This window comes from Anabrus simplex, chromosome 5, assembly GCF_040414725.1.
Source record: "Anabrus simplex isolate iqAnaSimp1 chromosome 5, ASM4041472v1, whole genome shotgun sequence".
Classification (NCBI taxonomy): domain Eukaryota; kingdom Metazoa; phylum Arthropoda; class Insecta; order Orthoptera; family Tettigoniidae; genus Anabrus; species Anabrus simplex.
Window position 1 is genome coordinate 279,779,972 of NC_090269.1, and position 26,154 is coordinate 279,806,125.

The 26,154-nt window shown below is 38.6% G+C and overlaps 1 protein-coding gene across 6 annotated transcripts in view; it reads left to right on the forward strand.

The window, feature by feature from the left end:
- The window catches only part of LOC136873986 (ankyrin repeat domain-containing protein 17), a 918,230-nt gene that overhangs the window by 408,308 nt on the left and 483,768 nt on the right, over positions 1-26,154 (forward strand). For all 6 annotated transcript variants that reach the window (XM_067147404.2, XM_067147402.2, XM_068227616.1 and 3 more), the window contains one exon: positions 11,569-11,748. In XM_067147404.2, the coding sequence (XP_067003505.2) occupies positions 11,569-11,748 (180 nt within the window). The remainder of the gene's footprint in view (positions 1-11,568; positions 11,749-26,154) is intronic.

The following is a 26,154-nucleotide window of genomic DNA, read 5'->3' on the forward strand; positions in this document are numbered from 1 at the left end:
ACCAGTAGTATTAGAAAATTTATGAACCAGAGGAATGGCATGCTAAAGAAGAAAGTTATCTAACTCTCCAGCTACTTCCCGCCAATATTCAGGCAGGCTGTTATACTCGGTACAACCGGGCGAGTTGGCCGTGCAGTTAGGGGAGTGCAGCTATGAGCTTGCATCCAGGAGGTAGTGGGTTTGAACCACACTGTCGACAGCCGTGAAGATGGTTTTCTGTCATCTCCCATTTCCACACCAGGCATAATATTAAGGCCAGGGCCACTCTCTTCCTACTCATAGCCCTTTCCTATCTCATCGTAGCCATAATCTGGGTCCATGCGACGTAAAGCAAATTTTAAAAAATACTCTGCATACAGCAGTGATCCCCATCTATCCCACCTGGGCGGCTGCCTAAATGCAGATCAGTAATGATTGATTGACTAAGTGGCAACAAAAGACTCAAAGCACAACAAACAATGGTCAATGTAATGGTATTGTTGATCAGTGAGCTTTCTATATTGTAGGCTTTCACATTTAATTTACTTTCGACTCTGTGATATAAGGGCCTCTTACAAAATTATTTATAGCATATACTGTAGTTCCTTATTCCCCGACTTTACATACTGATTTTCATTAAATTCTGTTTACCTATTTCTTCGTGACTCGCCGCTGATATGGATTTAGCAACAAAAATCCAAATTCATGAATCTCTGTCATATCCGGTATTGTAAAAATGTATAAGACATAAGTAATCGGAAATTTAATACTATATAAATTATGTAGTATTTGTCAAAACGACCACTAATAACACAAATGTTTGAGAATTAAATTTTAGGCCTTCCCCTAAACTACCATTTCTCTCAGCGTGGATAAGATGATTTATGGCCTAGATTGTAGCGACGTGTTCCCGGACTTTACATACCAATTTTCATTACATTCTCTTCAGCCGTTTTCTCGTGATGCATGTTCATACAGATAGACACAGACGACAGACAAAAATTACGGAAAATTAAAAAATGTATTTCTTTGTTACTATGGACACGACCGATAAAGAAATACCGTCCTTTCTAAATTCTGAGCAATGTACAGACAAAACTCTTATTTTAGATACGGTACAGTAGAACCTCGATAATTCGAAATCGGTTAATTCAAAATCCCGCCTAATTCGAAGAAGCTCTCGTTCCCGGAAACATGAGATACAGTTTTGCATGTTATTTCAATTGTTTAATTCGAAATACGGATAATTCGTAATTCGAAGTACAATGTCGGCCCCATTACCGAAATTGACTTTTAATTCGAAACTGCCTTTACATTTTAAAACAATAGTACGTTACAGAGTAATTTCAACTTGAAATTTATCCGCTGCGCGTCATAATAGAACGCGCGTTCCGGAACGTGGAGGGGTAGCTTTCCGCATTTACACTCACTTCGGTGGGTCTACAGTGCGCTTCATGATTGCTAAGTTGAATGAAATCGGAATTCTTTTGTATTCAACCTTTTAAGGAACGCCGTAATATCACGCAACAGGCAGTGTGCGGGAAAACAGAATCCGCGAACATTGGCGATACCAACAGTTGACGAAAAAACGTGGCTCATATAATAAATTCGTACGCACCGAACAATATTTTCATTGCCGGTGAAACTGCATTGCTTTATTTTAATGCGAGCCCAAACGGTCTTATGGTTTTAAAGGAGAAATTGCCAGCCGGGAAATCGTACAAGGGTGAGGGATGGGGGTCATAGTAGTGCACATGGATGCGAGATACTTTATCGCCTCGCCATAGGAGAATTCGATAAGCTACAATGTTTTAAGGGCGTCGGGCACTTTCCATGCCAGTACAAAGCACCTAAAAATGCAAACAGTACAGAAATCCAATAAATAATGCATTTGCACACGGGAACCGGCATAATTTATCCTCGTCTTTGAATTGTGCAATTTTTTTATTTCGTTGCGTGAGGTTATGTTTGTCAGTGATTTATCCAAGTGCATTATTTGAACATTGTAAATGCACCTTGTTGGATACATTTTGGAAATAGTTCTTTTTTTATGGCATTTGAAAGGTATAAACTGTGAATCGAGGTGATGTATTAATGGGTCTTAGAATACTTTGTGACGCTGCAAGTGTTTACATTTCTGAAGTGCGAGAATAAGTGCCATGGCGGGAAATCGTCCGGGGATAGTCATAGGAGAGTTCGATTTTAAGAGCATCGGTTACTTTCTGTGTAAATACAAGGCATCTAAAATGCATACTGTATAGTAATCCAATTAATAAAGCACTTGCACATGGGAGCCAGCATAAATTTCTCCTCGTCTTTGAATCGTTTTTTTTTCTTTCTTTCGATGCGTGAGGTTATGTTTACCAGTGAGATATCCGAGTGCATTATTTGAATACTGTAATTGCACCTTCTTGGATACATTTAGGAAATAGTTCTTTTTTTATGGCATTTGAAAGGTATAAACTGTGAATCAAGGTTAACTGCATGCTATAACGGGCCTTAGAATATTTTGTAACGCGGCAAGGGTTGGTACTTCTGAATTGCGAATTGGCGGTTAATTCGAAGTCACGTAATTCGAAGTCCGATTTTTGAGTCCCAACGACTTCGAATTAACGAGGTTTTACTGTATATAGATTAAACAGTTTTCAGTTGTAAAGTGAAGTGTATTGATTGGGTGGACCATTTAACCTAACACTAGTTCTTAAGATCTGTACGGCTATCAATACTGATGCCACCCCAACAGCATCACAGAACCTTGTCCAAATTGGTTGCCATCCTGGACAACATTTGGCATGTACTGCTCAACATGGCGTCTCCATACACGTTGACGTCCATCACGCTGTGTCAGTTGAAATCTGGACTAGTCTGTGAACAACACAGGTCTCCATTGGCGAAGTTGCCAGTTGACGTGGCAACCAGAAGGTGAGCTGCGCGATGTTGCTGCATTAAACGGGGCACTCGAACAGGTTGTCTGGGTTGTAAGAACAGTTCACTTTACCTGTTCCTTATTGTCTGGTCAGACACAGTGACTCCAGTGACCCTCCTGAGGTCTAGTTGCAGTTCTCTGGCAGTTGCTGAACGATGCCGCAACGTACAGGTGGTCAGATATCGGTCATCCTGTGGGGTTGTCATGTGTCCACGACCTTGTCCAACCCTCCTTGTGAACAGGCCTTTCTCATTGTAGCGATTCCACAAGCGTTGAATAACTGACGGAGAGGCATCGAGATCCACAGCAACATGATGAAAAGTCCATCCTTCCAGGATCAAAGCAACGACCTTTGCGACTTGAACCTTGTTAAGATGTCTCGTGGGATGTGCTGGTTTACATACAACTTGCTCAATTGACCGCAGTAGTCTGTGTACCTCACGACACACGGACGCACCGCTATTCACTTTGTTTTGAGGGGTCACCTGACAGTTTAATGCATGGCTACGCCTACACCCAGAGCATAACTTTGATTTGACATACCGTGAATAGGTAAGGTCTCAAGGTATGCTGTACGATCATTGGAACCCCATCTAGCACATTAACGTTCACATACCAGATGTTACAAATCATGTTCCCCACATTTTTGTGAATTGTGTATTACCGACCAGTTGCTATCTATTACTGATCAGTTCGAGGGTTTATAGTAATTACAGGAATTCTATAGTATGATTTGAGTTTATTGGGATGTTGAAAGGAGTTCCAATAAAAATAAAAGAAAGAAAAGAAAGGAAAGAAAAATAAGAAATTTTCATATGAATGACTGGAAATTGAAAATAAGTCGCATTAGCTGCAAATGTTTTGAACCACTTCAACTTAAATGTAATTGGCAGCATGATTTTATATCCACGCTATTCCTGACTGACCATTGTTAAGTGAATTTTAAAATATTCTACTGTATGGCCCTAAATTAAGGATTTTTTAAACTTAAAGAAAATGTAAATGCTTAAATCCCAAATACGATGCATAGCTTCTTAAACTCTGGTAATAATATTACTTTTTTTGCTATTTGCTTTACGTCGCACCGACACAGACAGGTCTCATAGCGACGATGGGATAGGAAAGGCTTGGGAAGTGGAAGGAAGCGGCCGTGGCCTTAACTAAGGTACAGCCCCGGCATTTGCCTGGTGTGATAATGGAAAACCATGGAAAACCATCTTCAGGGCTGACGACAGTGGGGCTCGAACCCACAATCTCCCGATTACTGGATACTGGCCGCACTTAAGCGACTGCAGCTATCGAGCTCGGTAATATTACTGTTTGGCTTGCATTTTTGTCTTACAAGTGTACTGTGATAACATAATACATTAAATTACTAATATTACTATATATTTTATGAAATATATACAATTTATGAGAGAATACTTGATGGACGACTGCATGCCATCATCAGTAGTAGTAGTAGTACCAATCAGTGCGGCTTCGTCAAGAGTACTGGATTAACCAATGCAATCTTTATTGCCGGGATGCTCATTAAAAGCAGAGAGAGAAAACAGCCATTTCATATTGCCTTCCATGATCATAGGAAGGGTTTTGACAGTGTTCTACATGGTATGATCTACTATGCACTTTATGACCATTGGTGGACCTGAAACGCTTATCAATTGGATCAAGATGCTATACATGAATGTCACAAGTCGTGTATGTTGTGCTGTCGGCGTTTCTGACAGCTTTCCAGTGAAAGTTGGTGTACACCTAGGCTCTGCACTGTCCCCATTGCCTTTGTCCTCATCATGGGCACAATCACACGGGACCTGCAAATGAGTGTCCTGCGGACTCGTTTATATGCAGATGATGTTTCACTCGCAGATACTGCCAGAAGAGGATTGCAGTGTAAAGTTGAAGACTGGCACAGCCATCTCACAATGCAGTCTTAGATTGAAGAAACCGCCTGAAGCAGTGGCTCCATGGAAGTTGATAAGAGAGACCTTCGCGAAGACCATAAGCTTCAGGTATCTAGGATCTCAAAGACTGAAGGTGATGGAAGTTGAAAGTGGATAAAGGCAGCATGGAGGAGATTGAGGGATGCTTCAGGCATATTGTGTGACAGAAGGATGCTACTAAATTTTAAGTCCAAAATGTGCCGCATTTATACAGTGTTGAATGTTGGCCAACTGACAAAACTGCAGGAGTGCCAATCACACAACATGGAAATGCATACGCTCCGTTGATCAATTGACAATACACTACTGCATCATGTCAATAATAACACCGTTGTCATAAAATGGATATCGCACCCATTACTCATAAGGCACGGGAATAACTTCTCCAGTCGTATGGTCACGGAGGTGCCAACTATCGCAGCTTGTCTATATTTATTACAGATTTTAGTTTGCAGTTACGGCATTAAGGTTAATCCTTGATTACTAACCTCTCAGATGACAAACTTTATCACTGGAAACCACCAATATCTGCAATTGTCACATTTATGCACGTAAGAAAAGTAAACCAAATCTTAAAACTACACATACACAAGCAAATTCTATTTTTGAAGCCTTAAAAGTCATTACTACATGAAAAGCCCTTGTTTTATTCTTGGCCACTGAACATCTCCATCGTAACCAATACAGAAAGAAAAAATCGATTTCAATACGTTCAAAGGAGAAAATTGCACAAATTGTCTCTTTCTCTCTGTTCTGGGTTCAATCTCTCTACCACTGCATTTTCTCCAAAAACATCGGTGACCGTTGTGAAATTGAACAAGTGATCATGGTTTCTTTTATCAGCAGCTTTGGTGGCAAGTACGTTTGTGCCTTACTTTAAGCATGTCTTATTATTTGCATATGATGATTCAATTTAAGGTCTGTCTATTTGCTCTTAACTACCTACATATCAGTTGCGCACTCCATTTAGGTATTTGATTGATGGTCAATACAATACTTAGTGTAAGCAGTGTAAAAGAAGTGAGCCTGCAACTTGGAAGGAGAAAAGACGCATGTTTTTTGGTTGTAGGGTTGTTGTTCAGGTTTACGCGTTTCTGTATTTAATTGGAGTATTTTGGTTAACATTGCTCTCAACGCCTGCAACAGAGTTGGATGCATAAGCCGGTGCCGAAGGTTAGGTGTAATCGGATCATCACTCAGCTGCTGTGCATAGGTTGTTCGCGTTCCTTTCCTCAGAATATTGTGGCAGTGTATTATGTAACTATTGGCTAGTAACATGTTGATTATGTAGAAAGAAATACATAAAAGGCAGTGTTGGGTCTTTCTTCCACAGTCCAGGCTGTCATGTTATTACTAATGATTCGTCCCTCAGACGATGGCAACTCCATAACACTAAAATTAAATTATTATTGCTTTGAAAAAGGGAAAATATGATAAATATAAGATACATGAATTTGCTTTAGAAAGAGGAGAGGCAGTACTTCGGCTGCCCCCCTACCACTGTGAATTAAACCCCTTTGAACTTGTATGGGCTCAGATGAAACATTATATGAGCTTTAATACGGACTTCAAAGTGAAAAAATGCAAAGATAACTGGAGAAATTATGTGAATCGCGTAATGAAAACAGAAGACGATATGTCGAAAGCTGATGAAATTCAGGTCGACATCGAACCCATTATTGTCCACCACGGTGACTCTTCAGATGAAGATTCCTCAAGCAGTGTGTAATGGAAGAGATGAACATTCCACCTCTGCCTCGAAATTTGTACATTGCTGACAAGGTAAGAACAGTAGATTGATTTATTTTAAAATTATATTTTTATTTTTCTATCTGTGCTTGTGTTTTTTAGCGTTCTCATACAAATAGGTCATTCGACATTCTGTATTGTATGTTGCGGAAGAATATTTAAGTTATCGTATTTTGTGATTAAGACAAAGCCCTTGCATCTGTTGTCAGTTACGAGTAAATTTATCTGAAATGAGCCGTAGGATACATAACCGAAGTCAATCCTCAACGGAGCTGCCTGTGTGTTGTAACCACACAGTATTTGCCTTAATAGTGAAATGATTCTGGGGGTTAATAAACTCGGCACTTAAAGTAAAACAACGATCATGAAACTTTCTCAGATATAAGAAGCAAGACATAATCCTTTCTGGTTCTGGACACGCATGTTATTGTTTATATTACCGGTATTATTATTTAGTCTGGCCGAGGTGGTAAAGGCATGCTGGGTTCACCCGGAAGGACGTGGGCTTGAATCCCCATCAGGAAGTTGTAAAAAATTTAAGAAATGAGATTTCCACTTCCAGAGGTCCACATGGCCCTGATGTTCACTCGGCCTACACCAAAATTGAGTACCAGATTAATTCCTAGGGGCAAAGGCGGCCGGGCATAGAGCTAACCATTCTACCCCATCAAGTGCCTAGGTTGCAGATAGTGGAAGCCTTTACCTTCCATCCCTCCAAGGGCCTTCATGGCCTGTACGGAGATGCCTTTGCTTTTATTATTATTTAGTTTGCATCCCTACATGTTCAAACTTTTACTCCATTTCGAATGATACAGTCAGTGGGCTGATATCCTTAGAAATGATATGGCAAAACAAAATTTCATAACTGTAATTTCATTAATAGAGATATTGGAGGTTGAGACAGCTGAACCAAGCGATGTATAATTTTATGTCATCACTATATTTCACAAGCGGTGAGTGAGCGAATATGGCAACAGTGGAAGACAGCAAGCCCATAAGGCCTGTAGTCTTTTCTTAACTCTGGATGCTCTATAGCTACTTCTGAATTATGTTTTGACTACCTTTTTAACACTGCAAATATATCCAACCATTATTTAAACATCCCTGTAAGAAGTTGACACTGAAAGGAAGTGTGTGTAATTTTCAAATGAGCTCAGAACGAGAGTCCGTTACAGTGCACAGTTCTTTCAGCGAGCCATGCCTCTTTATGTCTCGCCCGCAGTGAACGTTCAGTTCTCCGCCAATGTCCAGTCTCCTGATAACAAACCGTGTGTATTGTGTCTCGCTGATCCGCGAGCGCACCACTCGGCACTTGTCTGCTGCAAGTCGGCTGAATTTTATGCTGGAGCTCGCCGTAACTACAATTCAATTCACGTGGTCAGTTCAATGAATTGATAAACTGCTTTGAATCATTCAGTCAGTAACCAGCACTAGTGGACAAATTAAGTATGAAACCTTACATATGTGCATTATTAAGTGTACCTTACAGTAACTCTACCACAGAAAGTTTTCTGCATTGTTAGGAAGATTCAGATAAAATTCAGATCTACATTAAGCACATCTACATTGGAATCACTTATAGCTGAGAAGATGTAAATGTCGACATGGGGGAAGGAAGGCAAGGCCATGGTTCAATCGACTATACTACTCCAAGAGGAAGGAAGCTATCGAAGCTTTACATAAAACAAGAAATTCACCACCTGTTGAAAACTTAAGGGAAAATGCTGAGAAAAGAAGAATATATAAAACTACAATGAAGGAGGCAAAGAGACATTACAATCAAAGGGAAGAAGAAAACCGATAGCACTAGCAAAGAAAGAACCATTTAAAATTTTGAAAGCGAAGCAGCCCAAGTTTCCAAGACATCTACCAATACAATCATGGGAGACATATTTTACAGGTATCCTACAATCCAGAGATACCAGACAGCAAAATGATAGAATAAATAATAAATAAATAACTCCTTAGAAGTGGATCTATTCACAATAACTGAAATAGAAGAGATAATAATAATTTTTAAAAAAAAAAGCAAGACCAAAAAGCAGCTGGTCACGATTTGATTTTCTATGAGCATATCAAAGCAAGCTGGACGACACTGAAAGAGCCGATATCAGAGTTATTGAATAACTGTCTAATTGAAGGAATTATACCCCACAGATGGAGACATTTCATATTACAAATTCTGTATACAGGAAAGGGAGAAGTAAGTGACCCAAACTCTTATAGTGGAATTGCATTAGAAGGCACATTATTTAAAATTTTCACAGAACTAATATAAAAAAGATTAGATATCAAAACCCATATTGCAGACTGTAGGAGTACTTCAGGGAGACCCTATCTGCCCTTCATTATGTAGCCACCGCCTCGGAACAAGTCAAGATCTTAATATACGCAGACGACATGGTTTTGTTATCGCCGAATCTAGGACAATTACAGGAATCCCTGGACATACGAACTAAGTGGTCAGAAGAGAATCAATTAACTATCAACAGAAATAAGACTGTAGGTATGATATTCAGAAGGGGAGGCAGAACCTCAGGGAAAGAAACCTTAACATGTGAAGACGTCAAAATTAACATAGTCAATAAGTGTAAATATTTAGGAATAACCATGCAGACCAGAGGGATAGTGTTCACGTAACACATCAGAGAGAGAACCGTAGGGGCCGATGACCTCGATGTTAGGCCCCTTTAAACAACAAGCACAAGCAAGCAGGATTACTGCTGCATACAGAGTTTTTTTAAATTTGCTTTACGTCGCACCGACACAGATAGGTCTTATGGCGACGATGGGATAGGAAAGGGCTAGGAGTGTGAAGGAAGCTGCCTTGGCCTTAATTAAGGTACAGCCCCGGCCGGCATTTGGTGTGAAAATAGACAATAGAGTTTGAATCCACTATTTCCCGGATGCAAGCTCACAGAGTGTAACAGCCTGCCTGAATATTGGCGGGAAGTAGCTGGAGAGTTAGATAACTATCTTCTTTAGCATTCCATGCCATTCCTCTGGTTCATAAATTTTCTGATACTATTGGTATGTATCACATAGGTTGATGATAGCATTCAAGCTATTCAATCCCTATTCTGAGGCACTGATTGGAATGAGCAGTGTGCATATTTAACAGAATAATGGCAGAGGAGTGTTCACGGTAGTCTACAACCTGGTCATTCCAGCTCTGGAACTTTGGACTGTTAGATCGGCACCGTAGTACTCTAGTTAAAAGTGTGCGGTTTTACATTTGATCAAGTATTTTATATGATAACATTGCTTATAATCGCTACATTCTTAATGACGTTTTTCTAATGACCTATGTTGACTTAAGTTAGGAAAACCACAGTCAGTCTTCCTGAGAATCCCGTAGCGCAGCACGGGTACATCAGCTAGTTATTCAATTATGTAAGGAGAACCTTCGATACTTTCATGGAGTGCCACCGGCATCTTGGAAATAATCCCGAGAGCAAGATGATCTGTAAGTGGTTAAGCAGCCATAACACCGTGTGTGGTAGTGTATCACAGAGTGGCCTATAATTTGACGCTGGAGCACCATCGATTTAAGACTTCCTGAACATGAAATAATTCATGAATTCCACATTTGAAATATTTTTATATGTTTTATGACCTGAAACAAGATCTTGTAAGTCGTGCGTTGAAGGGAAATTCAATGCAGTAGTACTGGTTATAGCCTCTGGTACTGCAGTCATACCAATATCATGCTTTGTCTATGCCTGTAACCTAAAATAAATATATATATATATATATATATATATATATATATATATATATATATATATATATACCATGCATATTTGGAAAGGCTATTTGCACTTAAAGAATTCTATCTTAACAAAAATATTAAAAGATAAGGTTACTACTTTTAGTCCTTCCCTTTCAATCAACTCTTGCTTCTTTTCCGCCCTTTTCCTTCAATTCTGCTTTCAATCTACAATCGTCATTGCACCTATATTATTTCCCATTTCTTTCAAACATCAGCAGAATATGGTAATTTCATGCATTTAGAGTAATAATTTCATTTCGATTATAGTAATTTTAGAATTACTCCATACAAGTCCCATTTAAAACAGTCAAGTAGCAGAAAGCACATACCTTGTATTACCATTGCGCTGCCTGGCAGACAAGTTTTGCGTAATACATCCCTATAGGTTCATACAGGCCCTATAAAATTGAATGTGTTGTGGTGGTAGGTACATAATGTGGATAATTCTCCCAGTTAGGCTTGATAGGGTCTTACAGAAAACAATAGGTAAAAACTTAAGATCCAATGTTTACTGATAGTGTACCACTTTCACTCAGCACCGCTAGATAGCACCATGTGTCAGATACAAGAACATGGTGCCCAATAACAAATTCTTGTACAAAAAATGGTATAAGCTCTTACTATGCCTACTAATAAATTCAATGCATGCAGTTACTCTGGAATCCCATTACATCACAATTGATCTCAGTCGGCAACAAAGAAGTACTGTATACTTATCTTTGCAAAATGACGTGCAATGAAGTGTTGCTGTCATCATTCTCCTTGCGTGCAGTGTGTTGTGGAAGTATTATGACGTTCTTCTGTTCTCTTATAAAGTGATGTATATAGAGATTGTCGCAATGATTTCCGGTGATATTTTCTGGGTTTTGGCACCAAAAATAATATTGAGATTAGGAGGGGAACTAGCATTCTAATAAGATTTATGTAACTCTATACTGGTAGATATATTTTATACAGAAGAGTGAGAAGAAGATGTATAGAACTATGTATATTGTCCACCAGGTTGCGTGACAAAATCCAACATAGTTGGCCCAGTTTATCGACAAGATAGTACACAATTAAAAATTATGTGGAAAAGCAGCGTGGACAAATTCAGTAGAACAAGGAAAACCAGAAAAATCAGTCTTTCCAGCTTCAGCTGACTATTGATACAGTACAGCACCACTAAGTGATTTAATCTTATTGATCTTCGTTTATAGGTTCGAAACCAGCCACTTGGAGATGGAAGCAACAACTGCCCCCCTGTTGGTCTTCTGTCAAAAGATGATACGAGTATTCTAGACAAGGGTAGTACACTAGATGTAGAAAAGGGAAGAAAGCAGCATTCAACGCGAGAAGATCAAATTTTGCAAAAACAACAGATTTTGGAAGAATTGCAGGTGAGTGCCATTTTCATTCTTTTCCTACTATTCTATTAGTTAACAGATAAATACGATGGTGAAATTTTTAAAAATAATTTTTATATTACTCGCCTTCTTGTTCCTGAGACACCTACAGGACAGTTGGTTTGCATGCTGAAGACAATCCAGAAGTACATGGGGCATACAATCATATTCTCACCCATTGCCACCTAAAACACCTTATATTGTTTACAGATCTACCTCATACCCTCGATAAAGTACATAAATGTACTCCAAGTGTTCTTGGTGGGATAATGTTTCCATGTAGTTCTCTCTTCTAATGGGAACAAAAAAGTGGGGTCCACCTGTTCAGTACAATACAATGTTATAAGATAAATTATAACATTTTATTATTAATGGGACCGGTTTTGATGCTGGTGTGCATCATCTTCAGCCACAAAATTAGAAAAACATACAATTACAACTTAAGGTTGCAAAAACAATGCATAAAAGTGTACACTAATCTTATAAATGATAGGAGGAATGACTTGATTAAAAACACGAGCCATGAACATTAACTTGAAACATTAACCTAAAAGTCCTCCTTTCTAAAAATATAGCACCAATTATCTTAATGTTTTGTGTAAACGTCCTTTTGACAAGAGTTCACTGAATCTTAAAAGCTTTGAATGATATGCGACTTGATTCACAATGAGCCGAGGACAATAACTTATATATCGCAATCTTAAAAGTCTAACATGATCCTTTCTTCTTCATGAGAATATTTGTAGAAAAGTCTTCTTGATGAACATTCACACAGTCTTGAAATAAATGGTGCAAATGTTAAGAACTTCAATCAAATACCAGACAACAACTTTGACCTCAACATAACTGTTTACATTACTTCAAGAAACTTACACCACTATACCATCAGTAGACAAACACGGCTGATCACATGACATAACATAGTTACATAAATACAATACGCCGTATGAACTCATTTGTGCCTCAGAATGTTTTACTCAATCTAGCTATAAGTTTTAATGTGGAATAGTAAACGTTCACAACTTAAGAACATTGTATTTTAAACATAAATCATCCATGTACATGATAGTAATGTTAAGTTCTAATTCTCATATCGTTTAACGTAGATGATTGGTTAAGCTAGTACGAAGAATATTTGCAAATTGACTATGTTTTTACCTATACTACGTGACATTCTTATTTTATCAGTGATGTTTTAATTATATACTATGTTAGTCAGCTGAAGATAACCTAAACAAGGTCGAAATTGTTACTGTAAAATAACAATAAATAAATAATGTACTTATTAGGTCGAAGTTTCAAAACTTCATATCTGTGAATATCAAAAATCAATACGGACATGAAACTTATTATGACCTTTTACATATTGTATTAAATCTTCAACCTCTTCATATATTCTTTCGATTTCTTCATCATCCGCTGCACTAGTAGGCATATAGACCTGCAGTACTATGGTGGATGTTGGTTTGGGTTTCTATCTTGACGACAATAATTCTTTCACTATGCTGGTCATAGTAGCTTACCCACTGCCCTATTTTCTTATTCATTATTAAACCAAAGCCTGCATTTCTCCTGTTTGATTGTGTGTTGATAATTCTTTAGTCGCCTGACCAAAAATCCTGTTCTTCCTGACAACGTACTTCACTTACATTAACTGCATCCGACTTCAGTCTATCCATCTCCCTTTTCAGATTCTGTAACCTACCATGATTCAAACTTCCAACATTCCACGCTTTGACTCGCAGAATGTCGGTATCTATCTTCCTGATGATCGCCCCCTCTCGTGTAGTTTCCATCCGGAGATCCGCATGGGGGACTATTTTACCTCCGGAATATTTTACCCAGGAGGAAGCCATCATTCATACAGAGAGAGCTGCATGTCCTCGGGAGTTGGTTATGGCTGTAGTTTCCCATTGCTTTCAGTCGTGTAGCAGTATCAACACAGCTAAGCCATGTTGAGTATTATTACAAGGCCTATCAGTCAATCGTCTAGACTGCCGCCCTTGCAACTTCCAAAAAGCTGCTACACCCCTTTCAATGAGCCATTCGGCAGTCTGGTCTCTCAACAGATACCCATCCGATATGGTTGCACCTGCGGCTCGGCTGTGTGCTTCATTCGGACGTGCAAGCCTCTCCACTGCCGCAAGCTCACATGGTTCGCAGGGGAGGAGGGACGTTTTATTGCTGGAAATAGGTTTTTTCTGATTTTGAGCTATATGGCATGGAACTCCATCTTGCATGAACATAAATGGTTCTCTATTGGGAAACCATTCTTTTATTTTTAGATGGAACATCCTCCTTAACACCACCTTATACTTGTTTTCCCTCATGGTTTTCTCAACCATGTCCAGACATCTAGCATCTTTCCCACTGATGTCAGACCAAACCATGACATTGGTGGAATGTTTCACAATCTGTACAATACAACTGGCTAGTACTTTTCAGCAGGGCGCCTGTATACAAACCGAGGTGTATTTGTTAACATTTCAGATGTGGAGTGGTCACTAAAGGAAACCTGAAACAGAATGTAAAAACCAATTAAAATATTATTTAGGAATGGCCTTGAACTCAGAAAATACATTTATCACTACTTAGTGTTAGCAGATACTGTACACTTTCATAATACTCCCGATTTCCAGAATTCCAAGTCTCGATGCTTGTGCTCCTTCTCCCATGCAAGAAGTTTTGATATCATAGCAGAAGTTAATTTTCACTTTCGGGCAGACCTGCGAGCCTTGAAGATCAGCTGTGAAAGTTAGCGCCTTACAGTTCCTTCAGACTCAATGATGCTACTGTTTTCCAATTCATTTTAATTTCTTACTTTGTATAAGCAAACCGGTTCTCGTGACATATCTTCTTTAAGGAGTGCTCTGACCTTGGTAAGAATAATGGTCTTCTGCCACACCTGTTCTTCCTTTGAGGGACTAATTCCTCACCAAAATCAATTTTCTTCTTTACATGCTTCACAGATGATTCAGATATACCCAGTCTTCAAGAAATCACCTGATTTGAATACATATTAGTGCCAATCAATTCTTTTACCTCTGCAATGTTTCGAGCTGTCATACCACTTATTTTACTCATTGTTTTTCATATTGTGTGTATGAAATTTCTCGGTGATCGGAAAACTTTAGCATTAGAGGCTACAGATTGTAAAAAAAACCAGGAAATCAACAATACTTGATGTTGATAATGCATTCACACTTCAATCACGTCAGCTGATGCACTTCTCAAGACTGCAACAGGTACTTGTTTATCAATATATCAGCTCTCAAAAATATGATTCTGCACAACAACAAATGAGCTCATTTCATTCAGTAATAGCTGTTTTACAATATCCAACCCATTAAACAATGATAGGTGAGCCAGTTTACAAAACCATACCCCAGAGACAAATGCCTTGTAAAAAAAATCAAGTGCATCTAATAATATGGCCAGGGACTGTAGTACCCAGAGAGAAGTGCAATAAACCTGTCTCGTAATACAGTCAGAAAAAGTCAACAATATACATACATCTAACCCTGGACATAATGTACATGTTTTACAGGTACGAACATATTATGACGAAAGTCGTTCCTTCTTCAAGTAGAGCTGTTGAAATGCGCTCTTGTCTCCTTCCAATAGCTGCGGCCACTATGTACTTTACGGTTTCAGAGGTTTCCTAAATTATATTGGCCGAATGTGATGTTAAAATGGTCCGTGATGGAGTTCACCGCCGATCGCTTTCCCAGTACTGTACTTGCTCTAATTACCGCAATGACGGGACGTTGACGCAAAGATCCATAGATATGTTGTAGTCATCCTTTTGTGAGATACTGTTTCTTTAAAAACACTTGATCGAGGATTTAGCATGTATGGAACTGAAATTTCTGGACGGTTGATGCAGGAAATCATTTCTTTGAGTAACGGGTAATGCAGGATTTTTATAATACTATTTAATTAGGATGCTGGTGGGACCACATAATTTGAACTAATAATCAAGGAAAATTCAGTATCGGGAACAGATAATGGAGGATAACCAGCATAAGTATTTCTCTGAAGAAACCAGTCCTGCAGTATAAAAGGAAAAGTATATAGTTCACAAAAATGGGCCGGGATGGAAAAGATGTATAGTAGAAAGATGTCATCTTGGCTAAGAAAGGAGTGATTTATTTCAGGTTTATGTCGATTCAAACTGCTTCAAGTATTGTTTTGTGAAGACGTTGCTTCGTTTCCTCAGAAGAGAGGTATGAGACACTTGGTTGTAAACGAAGTAAGTATTTGAAGGGGTAGGTGGAATATAGTCATAAGCCGCAATAACTTAGTTCTGAGTAAATGGCAAATTAAAGTTCAGCTCAAATCTGTAAATCATTCACTACATTTGTAATAACTTTCCTCGTATCAATGAACACTTGTATGTGTTATAAAACATATGGGAGACAGTGAAACAACACTTTGCCCTCGTACATGATTTAAGAGCATTTTTAATGAATGAGGTAACTAAAATGGGCTTATGACTATTTCCCAGAAATAAATTTAAATACATGAGGGCGAATACATTTTTATTTATCAAGAAAAGCACAATATTAGAGAATGAATAAGCCTAACTAAACTTAATTATAAAGACACAATATTTGAGAATGAACATACTTAATTTAAAAAAACACAGTACAGTAGAACCTCGATAATTTGAAATCGGTTAATTCAAAATTCCGCCTAATTCGAAGAAGCTCTCTTTCCCGGAAACATGAGATACAGTTTTGCATGTTATTTAAATAGTTTAATTCGAAATACGGATAATTCGTAATTCGAAGTACAATGTCGGCCCCATTGCCGAAATTCAGACTTTTAATTCGAAACTGCCTTTACAGTTTAAAACAATAGTATGTTACAGAGTAATTTCAACTCAAAATTTATTCGCGTCATAACAGAACTCGTGTTCCGGAACGTGGAGGGGTAGCTTTCCGCACTTACTTCGGTGGGTCTACAGTGCGCTTCATGATGGCTAAATTGAATGAAATCGGAATTCTTTTGTATTCAACCTTTTAAGGAACGCCGTAATATCGCGCAACAGGCAGTGTGCGGAAAAACAGAATCCGCGAACACCGGCGATGCCACAGTTGACTAAAAAACGTGGCTCGTGTATAAAATTCGTAGGCACCGAACAATATTGTCATTGATGATGAAACTGCATTGCTTTATTTTAATGCGAGCCCAAACGGTCTTATAGTTTTAAAGCAGAATGTGCCAGCCGGGGAATCGTACAAACGTAGGGGATGGGGGTCATTGTAGTACCGGTGTGTAGTGCGTTGCAATGCACATGGAAGCGAGGAACTTTATCTCCTTGTCATAGGAAAGTTCGATAAGCCACAGTGTTTTAAGGACGTCGGGCACTTTCCATTCCAGTACAAAGCATCTAAAAATGCAAACAGTACAGAAATACAAAAAATAATGCATTTGCACAGGGAAACCAGCATAATTTATCCTCGTCTTTGAATTGTGAGATTTTCTTTCTTTCGTTGCGTGAGGTTATGTTTGTGATTTATGCAAGTGCGTTATTTGAACATTGTAAATGCACCTTGTTGAACACATTTTGGAAATAGTTCTTTCCATGGCATTTGAAAACTTTAAACTGTGAATCTAGGTGATTGCATGTGTTAATGGGTCTTAGAACATTTTGTAACGAGGCAAGAGTTGGTACTTCGAATTGCGAATTGGCGGTTAATTCGAAATCACGTAATTTGAAGTCCGATTTTTGAGTCCCAACGACTTCGAGTTAACAAGATTTTACTGTATTTGAGAATGAATACACATACTTTAAGAAAAGCAATGTGTATCTCAAGGGAATTCTTCCACATCATTACCTTCAACATTATTTCCTGTAAGGGACAAGAAGAAGTGTTGATTGGATACAGGAATCAATGTCATGAGAGACATGAAATGAAAATGAAATGGCGTATGGCTTTTAGTGCCGAGAGTGCTCAAGGACAAGTTCAGCTCGCCAGATGCAGGTCTTTTGATTTGACGCATGAGACACATATCATCAGTCGATTTCTTCTGGTTGACAGGGAGATGATTTCTGTGTTTTACTCTGAGCAGAAATGGATCATGTTCCACAAGTCTTCCTTTCTTCTTGGTGCGAATGTTTGCATACTGAACTGGCCCTAATGTAGTTTTAACAGTGTTTAACACCTAGCTGAAAAGAGTCCTTGAAATTCAATTGAAATTGTTTAGCTTCACTGAAGTGAACTAAATCTCCAGTAGCGAATTTAGTGGGTATTGATAGCAATGACTTTAGATCATCTAAAGTTTTGAAGTCATCTCTTTTCATTTTTGTCACAATGAAGTTTTTTGGACTTGCTGACTTCACAACATCCACCCATTAATCTGGGGTATATGCTGTTTGACGTCTGTTTCTAGGAAATAGTTCAATGCGACCAAAGTCACGATCACAAGGGAGTCTAGTGTGACCCACCAAGGATAGGAATGTTGCACAATTTCAAACCTCTTGGTTGCCACAAGAGATCTTTCCAAAGCAATTAGAGCCCAATTCTTTGCCTGTCCCTTGCAGTTATCAGTTATTATATGGAGTTCCTTAGCATGTGATTTGGCTATTTCTAGGTACTTTATCAAGCAGCAACCAACTTCATCAGATCCTCTTCCTCCTTCGTTTTCACTGCACAGAAACATGTAACCCCACAGTCATATATTCCATAGGTGTATGTCCACAGTTTACGCTTATAAAATTCTGGTCCTGCTGTCATCTTAGGGGTGGGCAATGTTTGCTGCATGCCCATTGCTATCACATGGTATTCTTGGAGATTCTCCTTAGCTAAAGCTGTTAAAGATGAAATCATATTTTGCCCACTCTCTGCCCTTCTAAGATGTAATTCATATTTTTCTTTTGTTCTAACTCGTCTGCAGACAGCTCCGAATGGCTCAGAAAGTCCCAGAAAGAGTGAAAAATATTCTCTTCCTCTCCAGCAAGTTTAGTGAAGCATCTATCGGAACAGCTGCAAGTAGGTCCCATTGAAGCTACATCAACGGTTTTATTTGTTTTAATGGACACATACTGACGACCAGCATTAAGTGTTTGTTTGGCCTTCACCACTTTCCATTGGTTACTATTACACCTCCTTTTCCTTGATGGGTTTTGTTTTCTTGGTGATTCTTAAGGCATTCTACTTACTTCAAGCTGTAAAATTAGGAGTAACAAATTCAGACAACAGGGAACATGCATGATCCGGGGTTTTAATTAAAAATATGCTAATCTGATTCAAAATTTCATGCAGAATTCAAAAATGTGATCAGAATGTACAAATAATAACTCCAAACATGATAAAAACCTACGAAAATGTCACATCACGCAAGTACGCGATCTGACGTCATCGTACAGGTTGACTGAATTAGCAGATGAAATAACGCATAGTGTGCTGTGAGAAGCAGGATACACTTCGCGTATTTCTACTTTACGTTAGTGTCTGGTATAGTTAAATTCGAGGTCTATACATTGGATAATAATCTGAGTGGTATATTTTAGACTTAAAATGAATCCTGCGCAGACAGTGAGGCAGAAAACTTATAAATGGTGTAGAGTTCTGATGTGCAATAGCACATCGCATACCGTACCAAACAAATTGTTTATAAATGTTCCAAAGACGCTAAAACTAGGGAGAAATGGATTTTGGCGAGCCGGAGAAATGCTGGTGATATATCGGAAAATTCTACAGTTTATTTTTTTGAAGATTTGAACGTAAGATGAATTTGTTTGAATTTTCAAATCAGTTTTCCATGCCAGCTGTTCTAGTGGTAAAACTTTAAATTTTAATGTATGATGCTTTATTTAAATGCTTCAATTACATCTTGGAATATGAAAGTAATAAACAGTGCATTAAATAATGCTGATTATTAAAGTATTCTCCAAACCTAACCTATGTTTTGGGTGATCCATGTCAAGATAATAAATCAAAGGGGTTATGAACCATTTTGACAGCTCTAATTCTATCTTGGCATGGGACGGTTATGTGTGTCTTTATTGAAGAGCTTAATAAATAAAGATATTTAGGCTATATCTAAATACTCTATAATGTAACAAAGAATAGGCGTGTACATCATGAAAGGAAACAACGTGAATTTAACAAATGTATAACTCTACACAAAACCAATGCTTGTCTGTTGGGGTCTCATAAATTAACAATGCTCAATTATAATAATTATCATAATATTAATGAAATAAATAACATAATTGCACACAGGTGAAAATAGTGATGTAGGTGTTTAAAATATTATCCAACTTAGCCTAAGTTTTAGGTTGTACAAGCTAAGTCAATAAACCGAAGGGTAAAAATACCGCGCGTGTTGGCCGTGCGGTTAGGAGCGCGCAGCTGTGAGCTCGCATCCGGGAGATAGTGGGTTTTGAACCCCACTGCTGGCAGCCCTGAAGATGGTTTTCCGTGGTTTCCCATTTTCACACCAGGCAAATACTGAGGCTGTACCTTAGGCCACGGCCGCTTTGTTCCCATTCCTAGGCCTTTCCTGTCCCATCGTCGCCATAAGACCTATATGTGACGGTGTGACGCAAAAAAAAAAAAAAAAAAGTCACAGCACCCAAAGACATTCCTGTATTGAGCGACTAAAATGTCACCAGGACACTTTTCTTTCCTGATATGCTCAGCTTGTTAAAAGCCAAATGTAATTAATGTTATTAGCTTCACGCCCCGCTAACTACTTCTACGATTTTCGGAGACGCCGATGTGCAGGAATTTAGTCCTGCAGGAGTTCTTTTACGTGTCAGTAAATCTACCGACACGAGGCTGACGTATTTGAGCACCTTCAACTACCACCGGACTGAACCAGGATCGAACCTGCCAAGTTGGGGTCAGAAGGCCAGCACCTCAACCGTCTGAACCACTCAGCCCGACTTGTGAAAACTAGATGAAGTCATATTTATCTTTATCATGTTTAACTTTTTCCCTCCACAAAGATATTTAATTCTTTTTCATGGGCCCCGGAAGTCGGTAGGCCAGTTGTCCCAACCCTAAATATATATTTTTTGGGGAATGATAGATTATAGCCCTATAGTACTATGATCTTTCTTTCTTTCCTTCTTTCTTTCTTTCTTAATCAGTTTATCCTTCAGGGTTGGTTTTCTCTCGGACTCAGCGAGGGATTTCACCTCTACCACTTCAAGGGCAGTGTCCTGGAACGTGAGACTTTGAGTATGGTGATGAAACTGGTGAGGAGGGCCATTACCTCGCCCAGGCGGCCTCACCTGTTATGCTCAACAGGGCCCTTGTTGGAGGATCGGAAGGGATAGACAAGGAAGAGGGAAGGAAATGGCCGTGGCCTTAGGTGCCTGGAGGAGAAGTAGGAAAATACGAAAAACCACTTCGAGGATGGCTGAGGTGGGATTCGAAACCCTTCTACTCAGTTGACCTCCTGAGGCTGAGTAGACCCCGTTCCAGCCCTCGTACTATTTGTTGTCAACTTTCATGGCAGAGCCGGGAATCGAAACCGGGCCTCCGGGAGTGGCACACATTAACCACTACACCACAGAAGTGGACTAGTACTATAATGCTACCTATATGTTTATGTTAGTGCTGAAATCCGATTTCTTACTTTCCTAATGCTGAAAGCCCGAAAATGTAATGTTATTCTTTAATAGGGGAATCAGTCTAGAAGGAAATGTTGAAAGTGATGTGATATCTATCCAGGTTCGTTGTTATCCTAATACTATGGGTTACAGTACATTGCACGTATATAAAAGACGCCACTTACAAACTTGCTTGTTATCCGCGAATTTCTGCGGCCACAAAAGTCATATTTTTCAAGAATGATGACATCTACACATGGTAGATTGTCTGACTGTGCTGTTTTGAACCTTTCTTCTGTCATTTCGAAGTTATTCGCGATCATGAATAATAAACAATCGGCTTTTAGCAACGGCTGATTCCCAACGGCTGGTAGAGCTCCATGCGGTACTGGATCGTGACGTCACAGCGCGCCGCTTACGTCAGAGGCCGTTTCACTCGCCTTGCGGAAAGGCACTATTAAATATTTTTTTAATGGTAGAAAACAAGGCAACATACCACAATGCAATACGTTTACATACTATTTCATTGGTGTACTTTTCAAAAAAAATATTTTTGAAAATGATGCATGTTCCCAATTTCAGATGAACAAAGTTATAAGCCACACCAATAGATATTTAACTGGTAATTGCTTTCACATGATATCCTGTTATTGTTAATATTAATAGTTCTACTAAATAATTATTCTATGGTTATCAAATCTAACTCTATAGTTATTTGTAAAGTAAGTAGAATGAGTAAAATACAGTCCCAAGCCACAAACTAGAGGTTATCCATGATAAAATATGTCTATACTCTTACCAATTTCTCATTAGAGCTGGAACTGCTGCTTGATGGGTGCCAAGAATCATCACCATCTGTATCAAAAGGATCTGACTCTTAACTTTCATTTTCATTATTCTCATAAGTCCTCTGAACAGGAGAGAAATCTTTATTCACTCTTGATTTCGACGCCATTTTGGTGTGGTTTATGACTGTGTTAATTCTGAAATTGTCACTAGATGGCAAAGTAAAAAACCTCCACCTATCATATGTTACCATCTTTTATAAATACAAGAAACTTTTTAGTGTGATATTAAAGAGGGAAATTTAAATAATACGATGGCATGAACATCTCAAAAACAACAAAATGTTGGCTTATGACTATTTCACCGAGCCCTTCAATTGTAGAAATATGCTTTCCCCCTCCCTGATGTATTTTCATGTAGTCAACAGTGAGTTCATTTACATGTTGTATATTCCATATTCAAATCCTTACTACATACATACATACATACATACATACATACATACATACATACATACATACATACATACATACATACATATCCCACGTCTTTCCATCTTAAGCGATGGGTCGGTGAACGAGGCTTCTTCACCAGTTGCGGTCTCTGAACTTCTCTCCTTCTTCGGTGCTTTCCAAAGCATGTCCTCGCTGTTGAATGTCAACACGATGTCCTTGTACCTCAGTCATGGTCGTCCTCTTGGTCTTTTGTCTTCAAGTTTTAGATCATACATTTTTTTTTTTTTTTTTTAAATCGGTTATCTCCCATGCGTCGCATATGTCCATACCGTCTCAGTCGCTGCACTGTTATTCTGTCCTGCAGTCTTACAACTTGAGCCTGCTTGCGGATTTCCTCATTACGGACGCTGTCCCTCCGTGTTTTACCGATCATGCTACGGACAAATTTCATTTCTGCTGCCTGGATTCTACTAACATCTTTATTTCTCATGGTCCATGTTTCGCAACCATAGGTCAGGATTGGTACATAATAGGTTTCATATAGGACTTACATTTTGTTGGTATTTCCTTGTTCCATATTATGTCTTAACTATATTGTAAAATTTGCTACCTGCCTGAATTCTGTGGGGAAATTTCCTTGTCTATAGAACCAGTATCAGAGATAGCACTTCCCAGATATTTGAATTGATGGTTCATCTGTAGCTGTTTCCCCTCCATTTCAATGTGTCCCATTGGTTGTCCGTACCTCTTCATGATCATAACCTCACTTTTCTCTTGGCTGAAGATGAGTCCATATTCTTTAGCAGCTTCCGTCCAGGAGTTATTTGTCCTTAAAGGTTTTCCTTAGTCTCTCCCCACAAGCATATATCATCCGCGAACAAGACTTTCATTTTCTTACCTCCAATGGTTTGGTGAACTTTTCTCTGAATCTCGTTCATCACAGTAATGTAAAGAACAGGAGACAAAACACCACCCTGTCTTAACCCAGATTTTATATCAAAAGGTTTCAGTCATTCCTACAGGTGTTTTGACTTTACTTCGGGTATCTTCATATAAATTCTTGATCCGCTGATCATGTCATCCTGTATTCCAATTTTCTTCAGTGTTTCCCACACCTTTTCTCTGTTTTCAGCATCAAATGCTTTCTTGATATCCAGAAAGACTAACCACAAATCGTGGTTGTGTTCGTAGTATTTTTCCATTAACTGACGGACTGTATAGATTAAATCAGTTGTTGATCTCCTCTTCCTGAAACCATACTGTTCTTCGAAGAGGTTCTCTTCAATAAGGGGTCTGATTTTACGCTCTATAATTCTCTCATAAAGTTTGCCAACTTGAAATGTTCAAGTGATGCCTCTATAGTTGGAACATTTCTTTCTGTCTCCTTTCTTGAAAATTAGAATTATGATGCCTGTTTTCCAATCGACTGGTATGTCTCCTTCTTTCCAGATCTTACGAAAGAGTCTGTAGGTCCAATGTTTTCCAGAAATGCCCATAGCCTTGATCATTTCTCCATTAATTTCATCAGCACCAGCTTATTTTCCAGTTTTGATGTATTTCCTTACTAAAGAAATTTAAATGTAAATGTCACTTTTAACCCATAGGTACAATGTTATACTTCATGGAATCTAAACTTGCATCCATGTAGTTGGGCTCCATGTAATTTGTAGGTCTTGTAGCTATAATCGCAATACCAAGGGTTGCTTAAAACTTAAAGGTCCTTTTTTAAATGATTTTTATTACATTCTCGTTATTGGCACATCAAAACTTTGAAGCACGACTTGTTATTAATTCTGTAGATATACTGGTTTAAAAGTTAAAAATGAAACATTAGTGACAGCTTCTTGAATAACTTACAATAAAGTTCCTGAATACAATAAAATTCTTGAGCACAATAAAAGTCATGAACCACCTTAGTGCTGTGAGTAAATAACCTCAACTTCTAGTTATCCAAGTTATAATCTTCATTTTCAGTCTACTGCCAGCCCAACTTGTCCTTCCTGGTCTGGTTTTATCTCGTCTAGCCATATCTTTCTTGGTCTTTTGCCTTCAGTTTCTTTCTCCTACCACCTGCTGGCTGTCCTTTGTAGATCTGTTGTCTTAAAATGACAACACCATTTTACCTGGATTGTTGAAACAGCAGCTGTTTTACTTGAGATTGATGTTGTATTTCATCATTCCCTTTCTTAACTCTCATTTTATGGAGCATTCTTCTTAAGAACTTTATTTGCACTGCTTGAAGTCTGCTGGTGGAAGTGCAGGGGCATAAAGTATTTTTTTTAATGGACTTTCAACAATAGTAAGTTAGGAAAATGTTGTTTGCCTCTTAAATGCTCAAGTTTTTTTCATCGTATTTGAATTATCATTGGCATTAGATAACAACTCATAACAGTTTAGAATGACAACCTAGGAAAGAGTACCCCCCCACAGGGAAGTGTGTTGGGACCCCACTACTTCTTATGTTGTACGTCATGCCATCTCATCTACACTAAAATCAAGTAAGTAGTTGCCATATCTATATAAATACACACAGATGACCTTCATATATTTAGTCACTGCAAAATTGAATTATCAGACACAGTACAAAACATAAATGCCAACTTACTGTATTTACTCGCATATTAGACCCCCCTTTTCTCCCAGTTCTACAGCCAAAAAAAAAATTAAGAGGGGCCCCAATATGCGATAACCTTAAATTTTGTGCTGTGAACACATGACTTCTAGTCTATAAAGCACTATAAATTGTAAATGTAAACATTCTACACTGTTCTTTAACCCTTTGATGAGAGTTAGGTTTCTTAGCCCACTGCACACCCCAAAATTTAGGTGTTTGCACATGTTTGTAAAACCACCCTTAAAAGGCATTATATATTAATGAAACGAATGAATTTTAACACCGTATGTTAACAAGACATCAAAAACTAGTTTAAGCACAAAAATTGTGAAACATCATTTTTAGTAATGTTTTTTGGTATGGTAATCCTCAAAACAAGGTACAGGGCAAAGAGTTTTGTTGCACTCCTTACAGTGGTAAATAGTCCCTGTGTTCCTTTTCTCCCTTCCTGATGTGTGAGCACACACATGGCACACCCTTGAAGGTGTGTTTGGGGGATAAGGCACTTTATTTATCTTAATTATCTTCGGACGTGGCGGCTGTAAGACCTCATCCTCACTTTCATTTATTTCTTCACCACTTGAATTATTTCCAGATATACCTCCTACATCGTCTTCATCACCACCCTCAAATACTGAACAATCACTTTCATCATTCATAAGAATTTCACGAACTGTATCGTCGCTTGTAAGCAAGTCTGCTCGACTTGCGCAGCCATTTTCAACTATTGGCAATTGACTCGCTAAAGCTGAAGACATCCGCTTAAAAACATTCCATTTCCAGCGCTCCCCGTGGTGATAACAATAACCTAATGACTTCAGAAAATAGCCAACAGATGTCAGAAGCTATCAGTTTTTCAATTGTTGTCCAAAGACCCTCTGTAACAGTAAATACAGTACTTTGACGAGCATGAGTTAGACGCAGGGCGTGTACCGTTTCTGATTGAAGTGCTTACAGAGGAAGAGAGGTGTCTT